Source organism: Cavia porcellus, unplaced genomic scaffold (genome assembly GCF_034190915.1).
Source record: "Cavia porcellus strain 051 isolate PalLab524CR breed Dunkin Hartley unplaced genomic scaffold, mCavPor4.1 scaffold_15, whole genome shotgun sequence".
Classification (NCBI taxonomy): domain Eukaryota; kingdom Metazoa; phylum Chordata; class Mammalia; order Rodentia; family Caviidae; genus Cavia; species Cavia porcellus.
Window position 1 is genome coordinate 66,714,821 of NW_026947498.1, and position 24,365 is coordinate 66,739,185.

At 38.0% G+C, this 24,365-nt stretch overlaps 1 protein-coding gene across 3 annotated transcripts in view; it reads left to right on the top strand.

Annotated features, from left to right (window-relative positions):
- Nucleotides 1–23,511, top strand: part of Gtf2e1 (general transcription factor IIE subunit 1) — a 34,460-nt gene extending 10,949 nt beyond the window's left edge. For all 3 annotated transcript variants that reach the window (XM_005003412.4, XM_003469230.5, XM_005003413.4), the window contains exons 3-5: nucleotides 11,767–11,968; nucleotides 17,310–17,551; nucleotides 21,750–23,511. In XM_005003412.4, the coding sequence (XP_005003469.1) occupies nucleotides 11,767–11,968; nucleotides 17,310–17,551; nucleotides 21,750–22,180 (875 nt within the window). In that variant the 3' untranslated portion in view covers nucleotides 22,181–23,511. The remainder of the gene's footprint in view (nucleotides 1–11,766; nucleotides 11,969–17,309; nucleotides 17,552–21,749) is intronic.
- Nucleotides 23,512–24,365: the final 854 nt, after the last annotated feature.

The following is a 24,365-nucleotide window of genomic DNA, read 5'->3' on the forward strand; positions in this document are numbered from 1 at the left end:
CATGCTCAGAGTAGTTTCCTCTACTTTTAGGGTTGATTCTAACACGCATACCGATTTCAAATAGGATCAGTCAAGGCCAACCAATAGTCTTATGATTCAGATACAATTAAGATCAGTCATAGTAAGACAATGTAAGTAATACAGGATTTCAGCTAAAGTCAATAGGAAAATAAGGATAGTTACCATGGTATAACCTGCTATTTTTGGTTCTAGAGGTCTGTGTCCTCAAATCTGATATGAGTGGACAGACCAGAACAAATTTAATTCAATCTAAATATGTCACTAGGACTACTGTGTCTTTTAAATCGTTATACACCATTAGCAATGACCTCTGCTTTTTTTTTTTTTTTAAATATAGTTTCAGAGCTGTCTCTACCAAAGACTAGCTTACCGTCTCTGCCTCATGTCTGCTACTCCACTTTTCTGCTATAATTTGTCCACCTTATTCCCTCATTCCATGGTCTGCCCCGTACACTGAGGCCTCTCTGCCACTGTAGCTGTAATCCTGATATCTCTTCCTCTCTTTCTCTGTAATGTCCTTCAGCGCTCTCTGTGGGGTTGGATTGGTGGCCACGAACTCCCACAGTTCCTCCTTGTCTTGAAAGTATCTTATTTCTTCATTAATTTTTAGAGAGAGTTTTGACGGATATATGAACTTAGGTTGCATATTTTTTTCCTTCAGGACTTGGAATATTTCTCCCCACTCCCTTCTTGACTTAAGAGTTTGTGTTGATAAGTATGCTGTTATTTTGATAGATTTCCCGTTATAGGTAACCTGCATCTTTTCTCTGGCTGCTTTTAATATTCTGGTTTTTTGGTGGATTTCTGGGATCTCGATTATTATATGCCTAGGCGTAGATCTGTTTTGGTTGTAGGTAGCTGGCGTTCTGTATGCTTCTTTTATCTGGATATCATTTCTTTTTGCTATACGTGGGAAATTTTGCTTTAATATCTCTGTGAATATTTTTTGTATTTCATTTTTGGATGTTCCTGCTTCCTCACTCACATTCTTTATTCTTAGGTTATGCATCTTTTTATCATCTTCCAGTTTTAGAATTGCTTCTTTCTGGTTCCTTGTTATTTTTAAGAGGCTTTTTCTTTCACGTTCGTAAGCCCTAAATCTCTCTTCAAGTTTCAGAAGGTTGTCTTTAGTTTCTGTCAAGGCATTTTGCCAATATTCAATGGAGTTTTTAGTTTCCTGATATTCTCTTTGGATCTGTTTCATGTATTCTAAGTTATGCTTAAATTCTTCTTCAGATGCTTCTCTTTCTTTTCTGATTTCCTCAGTTCTTCCATCTGTGTTCTCTTGGGCGGGGCTTGTCATTTCTTTAATTAATCTCTTTATATCTTGCCTCACTTGGATCAGGAGTACATCTTTAAATTCCTCTATGAGATCATGTAAATACTTTTTAATTTCGGCTGATGCTGTGTCGAGCAATGGATGGTTACTGTGTTTGTTCTCTTCAGTGTTTAGTTCTCTTGGGTTTAATTTCTCCTGTTGAACAGCTGGAGATTTTTTTTAATTTTTATCTCTTGTCATGTTTCTGGTTTCTTTCAGACTGTCCTGGAGTTCTCTGGCCCTCTCCAAATTGCTTAGGGCCTTTCAGAAGCATGCTGGCTTGAGTTTTTGCTGTCCTCCCCAATTTGCTGTTATCTGGGGTAGGCTGGGATGCAGGGGCGGTACAGTCTAGTCTCTAGCCTCTGTGTCAGTTAGTTCATAAATTAGGCTGTACTTTCTGGTTGTCACTGAGTTGTGACCATTCTGCATCCGCCCATTGGGCCCCAAGCAGAGGCCTGGTCTAGCCCCAGTAGCTCCTGCCAGTTCTCCCTGAATCAGAAGCAGCTGGGTAATGGCACAGGATTCTGCCCAGGTCCCAGCCGTTCTCTTCCAAACCTCTCTGTGATAGGAGCTCTAGAAAAGCAGATCTGCCCAAAACCAAGATGGCTCCCACTAAGTTCTCCGTGCGGAGCTGAAGCCAGCAAGCAATCAGACTCTGCCAGGACTCAAGATGTCTTCCACCAGCCCTCCCTACAGGGGGACCTGGTGATGTTACCAAGCTGCGGTTTCTGCCGCCAGGCTAATATGTCTGCACCAGATTCTGTGTTATTGATTTCCCCGTGGTGGCGGGCCAGCTGTTCTCTGGTCAAACCCAGCAGCCGCGGGGTTTTCTGTACTCACCAGAGTCCGGTGCAAGTCCTGGAGTGGTCAAATATTTGTTGTGGCTAGGCATCGAGCTCAGTGTTAGTGCACTAGTTTAGCATATATAAGGCTTTGGGTTTGATCTCCAGCACCCCCCCCACACACACAGTTTATTTGATAAGTAGTGTGTGTATATAAACTTATTAAAGACTGAAATAGAAAGAATGTATACTTGGTAACCTAGGCTTTTGTGTATTTGACTGTCTCGCTTGACCTAGTCCCCACTCTAACCTTCTTTCTCTCCTTAACAGCTATTAATGTTTTGAGGTTATACTTACAGGTTTTTTTTTTTTTTTTTTTTTTTTTTTTTCCTTTTTAGCTGTCATCCCCTCTCCTGCCCTTTTGAAATCTAACAAGAAAAAAATGTTCTTAGTTAAATATGTTGTATAACAGTTTATGGTTATTAATGTTTGATCAGCTGATATTATTTCACTTTTAAAGAAAATACTTATTACGTGGTCCTTTTCTATAATCAGTGTGTTCAGTGAACATGCCATTGCCAGAGGTTTTTTAATTTTATTTTTTTGAGCATTGGCTATAAGACAGCAAAATGGCAATATGTTAGGTTTCCAAAGTCGTCCTGGCTTCTCATCTTGGGCTATTTGAGTAACTATACCTTGGATGAACCATTGTAAGCCGTCTTTTTTAGCAAGTGTAAAATGTAAGTTCAGCCTGTTGTATAACCATATCTTTGATTTAGTGGTAGTGGACTTTTCAAAAGGATGGAGAAGCATGGTTGTTTTATCACTGCTTTTAGAGGCTGATGTTAATCACTTTTTGTTAATCTGGAAGCCTTGGTTAGGAACTGAAATCTCTGTTTATAGTAGTTTTCATGTAGAAAATATACTATTTAATTTTAAGCAGTCTTACTTTTCCAAGTTCCTCAGTTCACTACCTTTCCCAACATACACATTTCATGAACTATTCTAGTGGGAGGAAAAACAATGTCCAAATAGACTTCTTAAGGTATATGGTTGTTGTATTTCCGTGGTACAGCAAAATTAATCACATGTTAATGTTATATCTTGAAGTTTTATAATTTCACTTTTACTTACTGAAGTCCTAGGAATGCTAGCCATTTATTTTCAGTGTGGAACTATGAATTGCCTTTGTGTTTTGTTTTTTTCTGGAAAATTTTTGAGTGAGGAGTTAAAAACAACCACCAAAAGCACTTTCTAGTCAGTTTGTTTTCTGTTGTTTTTTTTGCACTGGGGGGATTGAACTCAACGATCTTATGCTTGCCTGGCAGCCGCTTATGCCACTGAGCTAAATGTGGCGCCCTATTCAGAGTTGTTTTGTTTTGTCTGTTTTGACAAGGGTCTCGCTATGCAGTTCACGCTGGCCTCAAGCTCACTTTGTAGCCCAGGTTGGTGTCGAACTCATAATGATCCTCCCACCTCAGTCTCCCGAGTGCTGGAATTATAGGCATGAGCCACCACGCCAGGCTCAGAGTTTTTTTTAATAGTCTCATGTGGAAAAGTTTCCAATGCATTGTCACTTGCCTACATTTTGTACAGTTCAAAGACATTCACCCTGTTTTTTTTAGCTAGTCTCATTACTTTTACTTTTTGTGCCCTGAGAGGCTATTTGTTGTAGTAACCAGTAACTCTTCTAAAGAGTACATTAGGTCCTGTCACTGTTCTCTTTAAAACGTTCCCAAAGCTTCTTCCCTCATTCGGAAGAGTGGAAGGCCTTAGTAGCATTCACAATATCTTACATCTATTACCTCACCTCTCCCCACTCCTGCCTCCAAATTTGGGAAACTTATTTCTACTCCTCATTCACAGTAACTACCTTTATGTGCCTTGCAAGTGTCAAGCATGCCTGGGCTTTACTTGCCTCTCTATATGTTCTTTCCCTTTGCTTAGCTACACTCATGTTTGGTCCCTTTTGTATTCATATATGATTGTATTAGAGAAGCTTCCAGTGAATTGCCTATGAAATGAAATAGCATTGCATTTACTAAGCATCCTTTGTTCTTTACTCTTCTTCCTGCTTTTCTCCCCCCTAAATCACTTACCAGTACTTGATTCAAGTTGTCTAAGCTTAGGAAAGCAGAATTTTGGAAATCCTTGGGAGATAAGTCCCTTATTCTACTGAGGGGTCTCCAGCAGCAGATGCTGGTTACTTCCTGTTTCCTGACCAGTGTTGCACCGTGACTCCTGCTTCAGCGCTGCAGGACTGGGCTTTACTTCAAAGTAGCTGTGCTTGTTTTGAGTTCTTTTTTTAAATTTGGTGAGTTAGAATGGCTGAGTAGTATTCCACTGCAAGTAACAGCTTTTGAATTCTTATTAATACATTGTGGGCATTAGCTCCCTATTCATTGTACATACATACTCCAGGGGAGAAAACAGTTCGATGCTAAATAATCAGTTGTTAGGAGATTCGACTCTAATGTCTTTATCAATAGTATGCATCAGAATTCCTTGTGAAACTTTAAAATTCACATGCTTGGGTACCACTCTAAACCTGTGACTCAGTGTCGCTGGGGCAAGGCTTGAGTATTCATTCTATTAGACAGAGCATTTTATAAGCTTCTAAGACTGATCATTCAAGGCATGTTGATGTAGATCAGTGATGGTGAACCTTGTAGAGGTTTCAATGATAAAACAGCCCTCTGTGACACATGTGCCATAGGTTGGCCACCACTGATACAGAATGTCCAGTTCTCTCCTTTCTTTCCTTGATCTCTGTATCTTTTATTTTCTAAATTCTACCTCAGACAGATACACTTTCTGCATAACTTTACTTTCTATTGTTAATTAGAAATAACATTTTTTGAACTTCAAAATATTTATGTGCTTAATTTGTTCAGTGGTTCCTAATCTTACAGATACATTTCAGTAAATTTTAAGCTTCTTGGTGACAGGCTCTATGTCTGATGTATCCATCACCACACTGCTTAATATTTTTATATAGTATGTGCCTTCCTCTCTCCTAGCCCTCCACCCCTTCTAATTTTGGGAAAGCTGATTTCTATTTTCATAATGCACAGTGAAGTTCATAAAAATGTTGTTGGTGTGTTAAACTAGTCTTAGGGCATTTTTCATAAAATGTCAGATTTCTACATTTGGCTTTTGATAGGCTGCTTCTCATTTATAACTTGTGTAAACTTGTGTTTTTGTGATAAACATAGGACTTGGAGATGTCAAGCGTGCTTTTCTCTTGTAATGTTTGTCACACATGGTAATCATTGGAGATGGTTCTCCATAGGTCTTATATGTTATGCATGTCTTATAAGCAGAGGTACAGAAACTCTTTGGGCTAGACTGTATTTTTCAGGAATGTTAATATATAATGAGCAACTTTAGAAGATAGTTTCTCTAGTGCAAAGGACAAATTTGCTTACTGTCTAGTATAATAAAATTTTATAGAACATATTTACTCTCTGTAGAACATGTTTTCTTAATGTCCAATAAAAATAACATCATCTTCCAGAGAAAAGAATGGGCATGCTTATGCTCATTATTAAAATTTGACTTCCTGTCCTGTAACGCATCCACTGCATGTACACTGCATTGCCTTTTTAAGGGTTGGATCTCTGAGTCTGACTTACATACTCACACTCTATGATTGCCATGAGTGATATCATGTATCATTTTTTAGCACCCATGAAACTTGGTAGAAGTTAGAATGGTAGAATAACCATTGGTAGTATAACTTGTTAGTCTGCAAGGGCAGTAAATTCTAGAATCTTCACAGTTCATGAGAGTAATAGAATACTATTTCTATTACTCTTTCAGAACTTTTCAGAACTGCAAAAGGGACTTTTACTAATTCTGAATAAAGCTAGAATTTAGGTCCCTTATGAATTTACATTACAGGACCTTATCCTTATCACACTCCAAGAAGTTTATATTTGTAACCCCATGGAAAAGTTATTGAAATTCTAGCAAGGTAATTCCGATCTACCACTTCTAGTGCAACCCATGGTGAAAATAAAGACACTGAGACATATTTATAGTTATGGGGAGCCAAGGGCGTCCTAAGTGTTTTTGTGATAAACGTAGGACTTGGAGATGTCAAGCATGCTTTTCTCTTGTAATGTTTGTCAGACATGGTAATTATTGGAGATGGTTCTCCATGGGTCTTATATGTTCCCCAGAGCAAAGGCCTCAACCAGGGGTCCAGCCTGGCTTTTATTAATTGGTGAAGAAGGGAGTGGCTTGGCGCGATGACTGTGAGAAAGGCGGGAAGCACTGAGTACCAAGAGCTGGGCTGCAGAGGTGGCCTCCGTCAGCCTCTGCAATGTGCAGCAGGAAGGGTGTGCAGAAAGAGTAATCTGAATAATACAATTGAGGTGTCATCTAACGTTTTGGGGTGGTGCTTCAGTTCTGATGTGTAAATATTTCTGCGGTGGGAAGTCATGGCCTCTTATCTCAAGGCTCCGTCCCAGTTGACAGTGTGGGGCAGTGCCTCATAGCTCTCCTTACCATCCCATGGCTCAGCCATGGTTTTTGGGAGTCGCGGGGCAGAGAAACAGTGACTGTGGACTGTGGACTGTGGGCTGTGGGTGTGAGCCAGCTTCCAAGATAGCATATCGGCACCTGAGCCAGCCCTGTTTACATTGCTCAAAGCCACTTGAAGGGATAAAGAAATGGCCCAGCCAGCTTTGTACATATCAGTACAGGGAAAAGGGCCAGGTTTTGCCAAAATGTAGATAATTGCTCTTTATTTGAAAGAAAGTTATCTAGGTGGTACCCCACCTAGATGGTTTTGTATCCTATTTCTTATGAAAATAATTTTTTTTCAAGTTAAAAGACAGTCATTCTGAGATTTTTTTTCTACAGAATGATGGTATTAACAATTTGGATACAACATGAATATATAAAGGTGATAAACTAATAAGTTAGTTAAATAGTAAAATAATATGTTGGATACTAAAACTCAAGAAAAAAGGTAAGACTGCTGGGTAGAGGAACAGGACAGTGTTGAAATTGTAGATAGTGTGCCTAGGGAAAGCCTCACTTCTGCATAAAGAGCTGAACTATGTGAGAAGAATAGCATTTGACTGAAGGATGTGCATTTTGGGTAGAGAGGAGGCTGGTACATAATGAGAGTGTTAGAGTATTTTTCTCTTGGCTGTCTGTGCTTCTACTAGAGCACTTTTATGCTTACATATTTATTACTTTTTTATATGAATAGGATTTCTTCCTTTAAAAACAAAATTTTGAAACTTCTAACCTATAGCATGTCTTCTAAGGTACTTACAGCCTGCAGCAGTCAGCCTAAGGCCCATTAGCAGTGTTTTTTTTTTTTTTTTTAATTTGGCATGTACTTGAGTGCCATATTCAATCTGATTTTATAAGGTTTTATCATTTAATTCTCACATACAGTATATACATTTTTTTTCTGCTGAGAGACAGCTAAGACCACCTAGAACAGTTAAAGAATAATTCTGTGTGGCACCCATCTAAAACTTCTCTAGTCATTCATTACTTATCTTGTGTTACTAAATATAAAAGTTTGCTCTCAAGTCTTGTTTGAAAAAGAATTACCTTTTTCTTCAAATATCATCCTGTCCCTCCATGTGTGTCATTATTTTCTCTTCCTGCTCCTCCTCCTCTTTTTCTTTTTCCAGCCCTTTCTAGTAGATATTTGCACTACATAATAATTACATTTATTGTGGCGATTTGGCCCATGCACATGACATATTTTTTGTTCCCTTTCCTCCATCTCTTGGACCCCAAGGATTGCTCTTTCCTTAGATTTCTATCTTGACTGCCTATTCTTTCCACTCTCCTTCATCTTTTTTTAAATTGTCTGATCTAATTAGGCTTCTGTTGTTACTGTTTTACTCATATCTTTATTTCTAGTCTAAAACTATACCTTTTTAATAGTTGTGGGCAATGTGGCTTCATATGTCTAAAGCCACTGATATTACAAAAAAAGAGAACATGTTCCTCTCTTTATCCTAGTAAGTGGAATCCTTGTCCAGTTGTTTAAGCTAGAATCTGTGATGATCGTCTTCAAAGATATGATATTCAGGCCTTTTGCCAAGTTGAATTTATGAATGCTTTTTGTAGCAAGAGAAGCCACTTACCATAGGTAAGATGGTGCTATGTCAGTAAGATGGTGCTACACAGACTTAGAGAATTTGGACTTTTGTTGGATTATTTCAGGGAAGATTAGAGGAAGTAGCGGAGATTTGCTCTGGGATAGATGCTTTCAATATGTGATAATTCTGTCACTGGCTATCTTAGTGTATCATCCCTGCCAAGTAATAAGAATAAACTGTAATTGGTGAAGATCTAGAAATCTAAATGATGGGTTTGTGTTTGTTTGTGTGTGTAGTATGTAGAGAGTCCTAGTTTTTACCTGTCAAAATTTATTCCATGCTAGCTGGGTTTACCTCATTTCCGTCATGGTTGCAGGACCTTATCTGATGTTGGTGAATTATGAGATTCTCTTTGATAGAATAATACCACTTACTAGCTGTGAGGTCCACTTTTCTCTCATTTATTTGTGTTAGAAAATTAGGTCGCATTTGTTTTATTTATTTATGTTATTTTAAAGATAGTAAAATCCAACAAAACAAAACAGAATAAAGCTAATCAAAACAAAGCAGCAAAATTGGTACAGAACTTCAAAGTAGGATACTAGGAAAACAATAGCTACCATAGTATATCTTGTTATCTTCACAATAGTTATCCATTCCATCAGGTATAGTAAAATCAAACCAAAAACATAACAGAATGAAACCAATCAAAGCAGAATAGTGAATAAAGCAAAACAGTTAATGAGAACAAAGCAAAACAGTGAAAACAATATTGGATTTCAAAGACAAGATAGAAGGAAATCCCCCATTTTTGCTATATTGCATCCTGCCATCCCCCCAAGAGAGGCTCAGATCGTAGGCCTAGTGCTGCAAAATCAAACAAACAGTGTAAGTATTTATTCGCTTTACACACCTTAGTTGCTGTCAGCTCAGCCTGTCCTTGGAACAGGCTACTTGGAGAGGGGGCTGTATGGGGGTGGTGTTTGATAGCACCATGAGGCCCACGGTAGGTGCTATCTGACTTTTCTCTTCCTGGAACCCTCGCAGCTTGCGCAGCTTACTAGAAAGGTTCATTGGCTTCTTGTTGGGTCCTCCTGATCCTAGCATGGCTGATTCTCAGGAGGCACTCATTTTTCTCTTCCTGGAACTTGTGCAGTTTACCAGAAGGCTAGTTGGCTTCTTGTTGGGTCCTCCCAGTCCCAACACTGGAAATTAAGTAGCATTTAAATAGCAGGAAGATGGAAGAATGTTTTAGGGTGTGCAAAGGGTGATCAGAATAATATAATAAATGTTTACATTTGATAAAGCTATTACAGTAAAAGGCACATGGGCATTAATCTCCCTTATAGTACTTTCTCTTCGGTTCAAATGCACTTGTTCCATTGCTCTTGCCAGTTTGTGAAGCAGTTTTGGAAGTCCCCTTTCAGAAGTGTCTTTATGAGTTGTGGTCAAAAATATGGTGACTGCTGTTGCTGAGGGCTCTCCAACAGAAAAACAAGCTAATAAAAACGTCACTGTGTGTCATCATTCACCTTATTCCCTGGATCTGGCACTGTATAATTTCTGGCTCTTTCCAAAGTCAAAATGACTATAAAAAGGTAAACATTTTTTAATCAATTCAGGATATCAAGGCAGCCATGACAGTACAACTGTTGATATCCACAAAAGAGGTCCTCCAGAAATATTTTAGAAAGTGCCAAGAATAATGGGATATGTGTATTTGAAGTGAGGGGAAGTGGATTTGTTTTTGTTTTTGTTTTGTTTTGGTACCGGGGATTGAACTCACAGCCTCTTGTTTGCCAAGCAGGCACTTAGGCCACTGAGCTAAACCCCGGCCCCAGAGTCAAGTGTATTGAAGGGGATTAATAAGCAATGCATCTTTACTATTATTTTTTGCTACGTGGAGAAGGGAGACTAGAAATAGGATTATATACTAGTAGTATATGGGATCTTTTAAAGCTGAATGTTTAAGTACTTGCTATGTGCTGGGCACTAAGTACTTAAAAGACTAATGATTCCATTAGAACTTCTGTATTTTACTCATATAAATAGGCAATAATAGTACATCCTTCAGGGAACTGATGCTACCTGGCACTTTATAAACATTCAATAGCTGCTGTGGTTTCCTTCTATTAGCTATGTGTCTTTGGACAAATCACAAATTCCTAGGAGTCTTAGTTCTAATACTGCTTTACAGGATTGGCATAAGGGTCAAAAAATACACTGGAAGTATTTTAGAAACCGAAAGCACTGTACAAAATAAATACTAATCTCAGTTGTTTGTCTTATGTTGATAGGTAAATGATTACAGGTGGATTATGATATGTTGAGGCCAATTTTTATAGGGTCTTCAGTACAGGATGAGAAATTTAGATTTTTATGCTATAGATGTTGGAAGTGGAATTTAGAGCAGGACGATGATAAAAGTGGTGGCATAAGAAAGTTGGAAGAGCACCTAGAGGCGGATCTAGGAAGAGGCGGATCTAGGAAGAGGCGGATCAAGGATCTAGGAAGACCTTTTAAGCTAATTACTGGTGGTCTGGATTATTGAAATCACGGTAGAAATGAAAAATCTGGGGCATTTTAAAAGAATTGTTACTGCTCTAGGTTGGATATGAGAAATGTGGAAAAGATTTCCTGTAATTTAGTTTTGGGAATGGATTGATTTGCTTAGATATAAGTGATTAATATGTATAAAGAAATAGCCTTGTGGGCTGGGGATTTAGCTCAGCGGCGTAAGCACCTGCCTTGCAAGCAGGCAGTCGTGAATTCAGTCCCCGGTACCGATAAATATGAAAAAGACACACACAAAAAAAGAATAGCCTTGTGATAATATACTGTACAAGACGAACAGAAGTTTTCAGTTTTAGGTATTTATTTAGCTTTCCCCATAATAGAGATCTGAAGGAGAATAGAAAAAATAAAAAGGTAAAAAAGAGATAAGAAAATTGAAATTTTAAAATTATATTTAACTGTAGCTTTAAGACACAAAACTTAAGAATCTTACAATTTTGATTTTCTTGGGTCTTTTTTTGGCTGGTCTTTATTGTTTCCTAACCTACCTCAGATGCTAATTTGTATGTAATGTGTGAAAAGAAAGCTTTTCAGAAAGGGTGCAAGTATAGGGAGCAGTTATAAAGAATTTGCTTTTAAGATAAAATCAGTATACATATCTTAGAAATATGATTAAAACTATTCAGGATATAAAGTTACTTTGAAATACATCAAAAATAACAGACAGAAAGATGAGTAGATATTTGATTAAGAAAGCAAAATGTTAGTTGACTATAGAATTCAGTTACTGGGCACATGGATGTTCACTGTAAAATTCCTCCAGCTGGACTGGGGATACAGCTCAGTGGCATAAGCCCTGCCTGGCAAGCACAGTCTTGAGTTCAATTCCTGGTACAAAAACCCCCCAAAAACAGCAAAACATAAAATTTTCTCTACTATTTACTTATTGAAAAATTTTAGTAAAATGTTCGAAGGAGGTACAGGAATATAGCTGCTAAAATTCTATCTGAATGATTTTTACTCTGCTGATCAGAGACTTTTATTTTCTCTGTAGGAACTTTCCGCTGTACGTTTTGCCATACAGAAGTAGAAGAAGATGAATCAGCAATGCCCAAAAAAGATGCACGCACACTTTTGGCAAGGTTTAATGAACAAATTGAGCCCATTTATGCATTGCTTCGGGAGACAGAGGATGTGAACTTGGCCTATGAAGTACTTGAGCCAGAACCTACGGAAATCTCAGCCCTGAAACAGAGGTAAGTAGAGTGCTTACCAAGAATCCTTTTAAACTTCCACTGGTAACTTTGCAAAGTGAAAGTGAGTAATTTACCAGAAGACTAAAGACTATTATGTTGCATAGATTCACAGTTCTACCATAGTTGGTTGTCTTATTAACTTGTGCCTGTGATGTAATTTACAGAAGAGTGTGTGCCATTAGAAATCTTTAATTAGTCAGATTCGACTTCAGCTACTCACTCTGTTTGGCCAGCGGCACCTCGGTCAGTTATTCATTAATCCCAAATTAGTTGTGTCTCTTAAATTTTTCTCGTCAACTTTTGAAGGCTAAAATTCTTCTAGGAATATAGGATTTTCTCTTTTTGGTTTTTGAAACATTTAACCACAAGTTTCTTGCTGTCCTTAGTTTTTTGTTTTTTGTTTGTTTTTTTTGTTTGTTTGTTTTATTTAAAGAGAAAGAAAAAAATACATGGAGATAAAAAAGGGTAGAAATAATACAGAATTACAGAAAAATAAATGGTAAGAAATCACCAGTTGATAAGTTACATATTGTCATCTTAGAAATAGCTGTTCAGGTTACAAAATTAAAGTATGTAAAATGACATTCAAATAGTGACACTGCCAACAGTTCTGCTCAATGATCCAACAAAAACTTAGTAATATGGTTATCAGTCCTACACACTTGTTTTGTCCTGAGTTTTGAATGTAGGTTTTTTGAAAGTAAAGTCGGGGCTGGGGATTTAGCTCAGTGGCATAAGCCCGTGGTCCTGAGTTTGATCCCTGGTACCAATGAAAAAAAAAAAAAAAGGCAAAAAAAGAAAGGAAAGGAAAGTATTATAAATGTTTCCTCTAGGTTAAGACTTCTAACAGTGGCTCCCTATTTTTATCAGTGTGCACTTGTGCCAGAATTGCTGAGGCAGCTTAGTTCTGCCATGTCATAGCTGCTGTTACATTCTGTTTTAGTAAAACAAATGAGAACTACATTTAGGCAGCGTTCTCTCACGCTACCCCTTTCCTCCTTCCGTGTGTCAGAATACCCTGATTTCTACCTACTCCTTTCTTTAGAGTTCAACTCCGGTTGTGTACTCTTAATGTTTTTATTCTCTGTGATACTGATGTTACAGAATAGTGAGTCCTGAGCACACTGAGTTTCTTTGAATGGTTGAAAACAATTCCGTTGGACAGAAAGTTTTGTATCTGGGTCTGTTATTGTGAATTTTCTAGTCTAGTACCATGTAGAGGGTTTTTCCTATGATAACAGAAAATCCAACTAGAAGTACACTGACCACTGAGAAATGTATCCTGTATGACCAAAAGCCCTCAGGGTGTACCATTCAGAACTGATTTGATAACCCTGACTTGTTCTGTCCTACGCCCGGCTGCACTCCGCCTGTGGTTGTTCTGCTAGCACTCTGAGGGAGCTAACCTCAGTGTCTTTCCAGGGTATCACACACAGATTCCCTATGAAAATGTTCAAATGTAGAAAAAGGCTTGATAGTTTCCTTGTATTTTATTTTATTTTATTTATTATTTTTGCTACCTGGGATCGAACTGTGTTTAATTTTAAAACTAAAAGACAGCTTTCCTAGACTACCCCCCCCCCTCATCGTGTCTATCTCCATATGTCTCATTGGCTAGAATTGCTTGTATACCTATTGTTAGCCAGCATCTGGCAGAGGAAGTAAGATCACTGATTGGTAATCAGACCAGTTAAATTCCTCCTAGGAAGGTATTGGAGTTTTTGGAGCCACCAGTATTTGAGATGAGATTGGGTGATTCAGGGTGGTATGGCTGTAGACTAGCCACCAATGTTTGAATAAAACTAGCAAGCAGAAATGGAGAGATGTAACAGTTGGTAGGTAGGGAACCACTATTATGCCAAATTATAGGTAGCCTTAAATTTTGTAACTCGCATTTCATTTTTTACCAAAATTTATATTTTTTTCTGCCCATTTGAGTTAATCTATTGTTCTAATCTAAAAGACTGTGAGGAAATTTTATTTTATAAAAGTAATAGGTTTTCTAAGCCTGAAGGTATTTCATGTTGAAATATGCTCCAACATTCTCTAATTCCTTTCTATACAGAATAATACTATCTGAATTATCCTGTGTTCTATCTTTCATTACTTATTCTGTTTACCAAGATGTATTCAGTTTCTACCGCCACTGGCATCTAATGTTCCCCACCAACCACAGACCACTCCCACTCCCATTCCAGGATTTTTATTTAGATAACCCTTACTCAGTGACTGAGAAAAATCATAGAGTACAGCAAAACCAGAAGCCCCACAGCAGCTTTATCAAGTCTCCCACTTCTGAGGACTGATAGTAACTCCAGGATGACAGGAATCTGAAATAGAGTAAATACACTGGCCAGACTGAGGAAACCTAGTGGCCTGGTCGCCAAGGAAGAAGGCAAGTGGAGACAGGCAAGAGAGACACTGAGGTTCCTGGAGCTCCAGCCAGAACCACATACTATCATGTCCACGTGGTCAGGGGAAAACCACAGGAGCTAGGTCAGAGGACGTCACAGTACGGTAGCACCATGACGCATATGGCAAGCTCCACGTCTGGAGAGAGCATTCTGTGCATGGTGTTGATCTGGGCATCATTACTGTACAATCATACATTTCTGTAATAGCCCATCCTGTTCCAGGGATGTGGTCCACCCTACCCCAAATACGAGAAAAGAACTATCAGAAGGGTGGAACGAGAGTTTAGAGATGGTGCTTTGGTTTGCCTGTGTCTTAGTTACTTTTTACTCATCACTGAGACAAAATACCTGAAGCCCAAAGTGGGAAAGGAAAGGTTTATTTCTTACAGCTTTTGGAAGTTTCAGTCCACACTCAGTTGGCTCCAAGACAGGCGGCCATGGCTGGGCTGCAGTTCATGGTGGCCGCCAGCAGCAAACTCAAACCAGCAAAGAGAAAAACACACTTTCTTCCTGCCATTACATCACATCCTGGCTCCACCCCTATGTGGGTGGAGCACTGACACCATCAATCCAAGCACTATACAATGAACCATCACATATGAACAATGCAAACTCATGAAGCCTGGGGGACACAAACATAAACCATGACAGCCTGTTTTGTTTTTATGATATTATTAGTTTGGTTACTCATCTGTAATCAGTTAAATTCAAAGGTTCCTGCATTGGGAACCAGAGGCTGCCTCTGCAGTATTGTCAGTAGACATAATCCAAGAGCTGATGGAGAGTTCTAGCCTGTCAGTAAGTCAACTCAATAATAATATTTTTAGGTTACCTTTCTTTCCATCATCTCTTAGCAGTTATCTTAAAAGAGCTTTTAAAATTTAGTTCCCAAGGGTTAGGGCTATAGCCCAGTAGTAGAGTGCAAGGCCCTGAGTTCAGTCTTCAGCACCAAAGAAAAAGTTTTGAAGTAATATTCCTCTCTCACCTATAGGTGGTATCTTTTGAAATTTCTGAGATTTAACAATGAATTGTCATTTATGTCATCTTCAGGAGAAATGTGTACATTTTCTCTCTTCCTAGAGGAATTTAAAAGAAAAATAGAGTGAATTTAGGTTTCTTTCATCTAGATTTTTCTTTAGGTTACATTAGCTGATCATTTAGATTTGGGACTGTAGTGGAGGTAGAAGTAAAATTTGTGGAGTCAACTCTAGTTAAAAGTATCTTCAAAAAATGTTAATAGAGGGAGCAAGAAAGCAAATGGGAAGGAGGAAAAGAAGTGATTGAGACATAGAACAGATAGAATGGGGAAGAAAAGGTTATGATAACCAAGTGGTACACAGAGTAGCCCTGAGTTCAGCTAGTATCATGACGGAAATTGCAGAGAAAGTGCTGGAAGCATGGATTAAATGACTAGATCAGGATGGATTGGTCAACTAGAAGGAGCTGGTTTGATTGCAAAAACAGCACAGTCCAATAATTTCCAGAGGCAGGACAGGAGGGATGGGATGAGCCCTAGGTTATTCTCAGAGGATGAACACAGTGTGGTAAGGAATGGTGTAATGGGCCAGGTAGATACACGGGTAGAGAAGCCTAAGCACTAATGGAAGCCCGAGTATATAAGAAGTGTGTCTAGAAGGAGGTGCAGAGCACTAACAAGAATAAACAAGGGAGTAAAATGAAGGAGGAATGTTAAAAGGCTTATAAGAAGACAAATGAAATGTTGGGTAGATTAAGAATGAGACAGTAACCTCATAGGAGACTGTTGTATGTTTGGAAAAGATCTAGCGAAATAGAAGAGATGTCATGGAGAACTGTGAAGCCAAGAATTAGTAGTTGCTGCAAAAAATATAGCAAAATGTTAGGGTGAGCAGGAGTTGGAGAAACATGAAGATTGTTGATGGGGTAAATCATAGCTGTCTAAACAGAGAGAGAGGGAAAGTTGTGCATAGAAGTTGATGCAGAAAGCATCAGTAGCAGGCAAATTTGAAGTAGATTGAGAGTGAAAGCAACAAAGAGCAGAAGAAAGATGGAAAATGTGGCTTAACTCAGACACGGGAGAAGCTGAGAGGCTAGAGAAAGATGAGTTCTGATCAGACCCATAACATGCAAACAGGCAAAGACGGTCATGGGGTGGGAAGGTAAGGAGAAACAGATCCTAGTCCCTGTGGGATAGAAACAGCATCATTTCAGGTGTGGCAATAAAAGGTGTCATTTGGGAGAGAAAGAGGCTGCTGTGGAGAGAGAAGTCTCACTTGGTGAGTGGTAAGAGTATCATGTTAATCCTAAATTGAAGCTAGTCTTTGCAGAATTCTTTTCTTCCCTGACTGGTACACATACCACCTTCAACTATTCTGGGTTGTGTTGAGGGCATACTTTGAAAAATACAATATGTGTTTTATTTTGTTTCAGTTTTATTTTTTGAACAAATTTCTCATGAAAGATGTTACTAAGGCAGTTTGTGTTTGGTTTTGCCTCTTAGTGAATTATGTCATTCTGTTCCCCTAAATAGGTTTATTCACCCATCTCACTCGGTAAAAACTCAGTGGTAGCTGGGCATGGTGGTGCATTCCTATAATCCCAACACTCACAAGTACAAGCCTATAACGTAATGACAGTGAGACCCTGCCTGTCTGGGAATGTAGCTCAGTGTGAGAGTCTGGGGTTCAATCTGTAAAAAATAAAACACCTTTATAATCACCAGACAATTCAATGTTTAGCAATATAGTAGTAAATACAAGATTTTGTTCTAATCCATACAGCTTTCACTCTGAGTTATTGAAGATGTTTCTCAGAATTGTTAAAGTGTGTATGCCTGTGATAGCATTGATTTATGGTACTTCTTTGATCACTTTTCTAGCCATTCTTCTTTTCCCACACCAACATGTTAATTTTTCTTTTTCCTGTCCTCCTCTGTTATTTTTATACAGCAAGGACAGAGCAGCCAGTACTGCTGGAGCTGCTGGCCAAGCAGGAGGTCACCACCGGGAAGCGTGGGCCACCAGAGGGCCCTCCTATGAGGACTTATACACGCAGAATGTTGTCATTAACATGGACGACCAAGAAGATGTCCACCGTGCCTCCCTGGAGGGGAAATCTGCCAAAGAGAGACCCATTTGGCTGAGAGAGAGCACTGTCCAAGGGTCATATAGTTCTGAAGAGATGAAAGAAGGTAAGAGAGAAACCAGCAAAGATGAATGTCTTTAGGTCAGTAGAAAATGAACTTGATCTAGTGGGACACTACCCAGGTAATTCTTAGTTTTATTGACCATTCATTGCTCCTATTTTATAAAAATAATCAATTGTATTATATCAGGAATTAAGAAGTTGAGCTATGAACATTAAAGTATACCAGTATATTTGTATTGTTCTTCTTCAGTGTAGTCAAAATACTTTTTTAAAACTCAATTTTAAAGTCACCATGGCTTTATTTTTATTTCCTAGAAACTGCTTTCATGTTCAAGATGGTCAATTTTACCTCTTCTTTAATCTTCTATTTCCCTAATTTATGTATACTTTATTTTTCTGAATAGGAAGTCATTAAGTATATACTGATCCAAAAGTCTTTTTTTTTCTTGGTCTTTTTGAGATAGGGTATCACAGTGTAGTTCAGGCTGGATTTGCACTCGCTTGTAGCGTAGGCTGGTATTGAACTCGAAACAGTCCTTCTGCCCCACCCAGCCTTCAGAGTGCTGGGACTGCAGGCCCACCACACCTGGTTTAAATCCAAAATTCTTAATGTTCTTTCTTCACAAATATCAGGCATTTGTGCTACCTGACATACATATAAAAAATACTGTGTGTGTAAAAGATTAAGGATTTTCACAGTCCAAGAAGATTGATAGAAAATTTATTGTATGTTTTGAAAACTTCTGTGAGCCAAAAGGATTAGGCATTGCATGATAATCTTCTTAAGTGTGAGAGCTGCAAGATTTTACTTTTAAATTCTAGGTAACTGGATTCAAGACTTTGGGTAATGATAGGAAATGAGAGACTAAGACTAGACAAAGACTGTTCAGAAGTGAGAAGGCAGAGGGGACAGGGAGTCTGAACCTCTGGTTAGACTTCATCAGCCACCGTTCCCAGGTTATGTGTCAGTACTAGCATATTACCTGAGTGATTATTTAGTGCTAAAGAATCATCAGACACTGAAAACCACTTAGGTGTTAGCCTTTCCTCTAACCTCTTTTCCTATTTTACTTTATTTATTTATTTATTTGATGGATTTATTTTTTAAGATAGGGTCCAGGCTGGCCTTGAACTCATTGTGATCCTCCTGTTCTAGTTTCCTGAGGGCTGGGATTATAGATGTGCACCTCTATCCTGGGCCCTCTTTTCCTTTTTAAAATTTATTTTTAATATACTGTGTGTATCAGACATTATTCAAGTAGCATGGAATTTTAGGTAGTGATAGTAAAGTGGGTGATACCTCTAGTGGAATTCTCTTCAATATTTTAATTCCAGCCAGAAATGTTTTCCTTGACAACCACTTTATTAATTAGCTCTTTATATTTAGTTTATTTTGATTCAAGTTATTCTAGAATAAATATTAATTAAGCTGTTTAATGGACTTGTTTTTCCTAACTTGGCTTCTTGCCTGTTTTTGAAGCAACCAAACCTTTACTTTGGACAAAATTAAGTGACATTATTATTAACCAATATTATACACTGTTAAGCTCATATGTTTAACATTTTATATTTATAATTCCTAGAATAGTAGAATATGACTTAGGTTGTAAGTAAGTCATTTAGTCAACTCAAGTTTTCTTCATAAGACAAGATACTATACTGTCATGTCTAAATTTATAGTGGTACCTCGGTGCACCCAACTGCAATTCATAGAGCAAGTTCTGCAGCCAGAATCATGGGAAGAATTAAGCTCACGAAATGACTCGAGATACTGCTGTATCTTTGTTAAATTTCATGATGTGGAACGGGTTCTAGTTGATCAATGTATGAAATGAGTCTTGTTTGTCCTACACTTAGTTTTCCTCAAACTTGAAGTAATGTTAACGTCTTTGTGAATTTCCCAGACATCTCTGACGTTCCCGTTAATTATAATTTCTTTTGATTCTGCTTTCCTTATAGGTAGTCCTCTTCCCCAAAACCACTTCTACCCACTGTTTTTTATTTTGTCTTTTTCCAGACCGTCTCTAGTCATAGTGTACATTTCTCAAGATCTAGTGACCAGAACAGAACATGATGTTTATAGAGGGGTTAATGTTTAATGGTGTTGGTTTTATTTAGAGTGTCTTTTGGGGGCTTAGTTAACATTTTGTTGCTTTGGTTCCAGAAGCATATTAAAGACATGAACTTCGGGAACTCCTGCAGAGGCCCTTTAGGAGTCTCTCCTGCTTTTACTTAAGCTTCTGTAGGCAGATTCCCTTGCATCTGTATAAAGTGGACCTGTCCCCTTTCTGCCCACTTACACAGCCTTCAGCCCTTCCTGCAGTTCTTGCTGCAGCTGGACCGTGAGTCCCCAGAACTACCTTGCATCATCAGTGAACTTACATGTTTTGCAGGGTGCACCCTCTTTATAATTCATAACTACTAAATTCAACTGTTAATGCTTCTGCTTTGCCATCCAGAGATATGCCGATTTTTCCTTGCTTTTGTGTTATCTTCTTCTCTAATAAAATAATTCCTTTTTTCATCTTCGGATCTTTATCAGAAATCTTACTTACTTTACAAAACTAATTTGCTTTTTACTTTAACTTTATATTCAGTTTACAGATAACTTAAAATACACTGTTGGTAACATTAAACTATTTTGTAACATCGTTTTATTAGAAATTATTTTCTTGAGACATGTATTCCTTGTGCTTTTTTTTCTTTTCTGTCGAAATACTGCATTGCAATAGAATTGGGGAGAGGAAGTTCTGCCCTTGATGGTGTTTTGAAGTAGTTAAATTTAATTTTAATTCTCATTTTGACATAAATGTTATAAACCTCTCTTCTCTGATCTCATTTTCTCTCTTATTACCCAAATTCTTATCTTGAAAGCTCATTTTTTCCAAAATGTCCAGTGTTCCACCCAATCCACTTTGATGTTTTAATGAGAAGACGCTTTTACTTTGTGCATTCCTTTGATATGATGGTAGATAACACTTTCCCAAGTACAAGGTTCATTCTACACAGCTCACAATCAATCCGCCTCCACAATACTTCATCGAAGTATATACTATTATTTTTTCCTGTTCTATACTTGAGAAAATTGAAGCAGAGATAATGTAACAGGCAAAATTACAAAGCTAATAAGCATCAATATTTAAATAAAATCAAGTTTCAAAAACACTTTTAATCCTTTTTATATATTTCAAATGGCAAATGTGTGGTGTTATCAGAATGCAGAATATGAATGTTCTTACATTTTTTATCTGCAATGTATTGGTCAAGGTGGGTACACAAAATGTTAGGAGGTATGGGGTGAGAGAAGGGTGTTAGATACTTTTCACTTAGATACTTTTTCATAAGGAGTTCAAAGTATGCTTAGTTTGCTTCAGGAAAATAAAACTGCCATTTATTCACTCATGCGTTAAATACATATTCATTGCCTAACAACGGCAAGCATTAGCTAGATGTGTGAGATACCAGTGAATAAAAAAGGATAAATATCTTGTGTACCTTCTACATCCTTGGAAGGTAGAGCATGACAAAGACAATAGACATCATTTATTCAGTATGTTAGAAAATAACTACGTGTGGGAAGAAGTGAATACTGATAAGGTGACATGTAAGTAGAGACATGGAAGGTGTAAGGGCATTAGTTGTTTAACTGCTTAAAGGAAGAATATTGCAGGGAGAGGGAACAGGCCGTCGGAGTGTTTCGTGTGTGTAAAGGAGTATCGTGGAGGCCCTTGTGGCTGGAGCAGAATGAGTAAGGGAGAGAGCCGGTAAGGTGATGGTGTCAGGTGCGGTTCATTGTAACTCATTGGCTTTGATTCTGGGCAGGATGAGCAATATTTTGATTTGATGTTATGTCACATTATACTTGGTCCTCTATAGGCATTTTTGCATGAAGTCTTTAATGAGAACCCATAGGTGGTAGATCCTTTTATGCAGCTTTACGGAAAAGGTACTGAAGTTTAGAGTTCAAGTAAGTTGTTCAAGGCGGTACATGTGGAAGAACCAGGATTTAAATTCACATTGTTACTTACAAAACCCACGTCGTTCACTATCATACTGTATGACCCCAGTTTTTGAGAAATATTTTAAATATTTTTGTGGTTAGTGGCCCAAAATAATCAGTGATATCTGCATGTTATTACATCATTATTTATTTAAATATAACATATTTAAATGTATGTTTCAGTATAAAAGAGTGATTTTTTACAGTTAAGTATGTTGACTTTCTGGGTTTTAACCCCCAGGTGGCCTAGACATGGATGCATTTCAGGAGCGCGAGGAAGGCCACACGGGGCCTGATGATAATGAGGAGGTCATGCGCGCACTCCTCATTCATGAGAAGAAGACTCCCACTGCCGCCGCCAGCTCTGTGGGGGCAGCTGCTCCTGTGGCTGCCACCAATCCCAGTGACTCTGAAAGTGAGACCAGCGAGTCAGACGACGACTCTCCACCCCGGCCAGCAGTGACTGTGGCTATGCATCGTCGGGAGGAGGATGAGGAAGATGAGGAAGAGTTTGAAGAGGTGGCAGATGATCCTGTTGTCATGGTAGCTGGCCATCCATTCTCATACAGTGAAGTGAGCCAGCGGCCAGAGCTGGTGGCCCAGATGACACCAGAAGAGAAGGAAGCGTACATAGCCATGGGACAGCGCATGTTTCAGGACCTCTTTGAATGAACTTTCTCTGCCTACTCCTTTCTGTCATGCTCGTTTCAAAAAGAAATTCCCTACCTTTGAAGAAAAATGTGCAAGTGGCTTTCCTGCCCTCTTGATAGAAAGCACCTATTAATGTTTTACAAAGAATAATGGGAGAGAATGTTTGATTTTAATGCCACAGCATCCCAGAAAGGTAGGTTGACCGTAAGCATTCCCTTCTCCGCTGTACTGCAGTATTAATATGTTACTGTATTTCCGAATCTGTTTTTTTTCCTCTTTAAGATACCCTTTTTTCCCTTCTGCGATAAATGAGGGAAATAAATTCTTCTTTGCATACTTACAGAAACCTACTACAGTTAGTAATAGTTTTGTTGATTCTTACCAAGGATTTAAACAGTTCCTAATATTGTCCCCAAACAAAACAGTTTGCTGATAGGCAAATTGTTCGTTAAGGGGAAAGGATGCTAAAACTCCATATTTGCCCTAATTAAGATTGGTATAAATATGTCAGGGGAGGTGAGAATGTGTACAGAAGAGGGATGGATATGCCTGAGCCTTGTGATTAGTGTGTAAACCAAAATTTGTATTTTCAGAATTGACCAGACTGGTAGATTCTATTGTTTTGCTTAATACTTTTTTGGTTTGGATTTTGGGTGACACAGTAGAAAGTATGTGTAGTATGCCATTATGAAGAAATTAAAGAAAATATGTTCAAAGGACAAAGAGTCCGTGTAAAGGATTGAAGAGTGAAGAGCGTTGGACAGAGTGCCTTAGAGCTGCCTGTGTCTGTGCTGGAAGCCCTTTAGGTAAACCTGAGAGCACCCCACCCTCCGTAGACTTCTTGTCAGGACTATCACTTCAGGAGGCCATCCCAGCACAAATCAGCACAGACTAATTGGTTATCTTCCTCTTCCATCTCATATTTTCAAAGCCTTTTTTTCAGTTTCTCTTTGGATCCTTGTCAGACATGATATTTTAGAGTACTTCTTGTATATTGTGGAGCATTGTAACCTCAAGAAACGTAATTTGTTTGGGTTCTGATGTCTAGCATGATATTCCTGAATGACAAACTTTAAGAATAAAGGACAACTATATTTCTTACAGTGTTTTTCCTGCATTGTGATTTTTAAGTATTTATCATTTTGTGTAGAACATGTGTGAAATTAAGATAGCATTTTAGGGTACCTGAGCCTTGTATGAAGTGATGTTTCATTTTCTTGTGTCTATTGATGACTAAACATTGACAATAACTATTTTATACTAACTGAAGTTTGTTAATGTCTATAGCTCCATAATATCATGGAGCATAATTACAATGTATATTCTTCTCATTAAAAACATGTTAAAGACTTCTTTCTCTTATTAGTCATATTTCATTTAATAGATACAATTATATATGGCCTAAATTTTTTCTGGAAAAATGTTGCTTCATGATCTTCATAAATGTGTGTTGTATACATAGATCTATTCAAATTTTATTTATTATTACTATTATTATTTTGTCTTTTTGAGACAGGGTCTCATTATACAGTTCAGCCTGGCCTCGAGCTTACTTTGTAGCCCAGGCTGTCTCCAACTCACAGTGATCCTCCAGCCTCAGCCTCCCAAGTGCTGGGATTACAGGCATGAGCCACCACGCCCGGCTATTCAACTTTTAAACATTTTTTTTTCTAAATTTCATAACTTTAGAAGTTAATTTAAATAAAATGATAAGATCACCAGGGGTGAATTTTTAAACATGGTTAATTTTTAAAACTGTATATTCTTTGTTTACTTTTTTATGTGAGTATATGTGAATGCAAAATGTTTGTTATGGAAAAATGTCACAAGTGAAAATAGAGATATCAATAATGGCACTCATTGCAGCACTGTGTGGAGTGAGTTGCCCTCAGTAAATGTATATTAATCAGTAATTAAATGTTTTTCTTTAAAATTGCATAGCCATTAATCAGTGTATTGACAAGAAAAGATAGCCAGCTGTTAAATATAGAAGAATTTATTTTTTCTTCTGGGCGGGGAAGAGATAAAAAGTAAGGTATAGTGGTAATGTTGTACCAGGCATTATTTTTTAATCCATTTTATTTTTCAAATCCATTGTATACAATGATAAAAAAGAAGAAAAGGAAAAACAACTACAAAAAATTTCAAAACACGTCAATCAGGGGGCAACAATAGTACATACATTACACACTGTCACCAAATCATT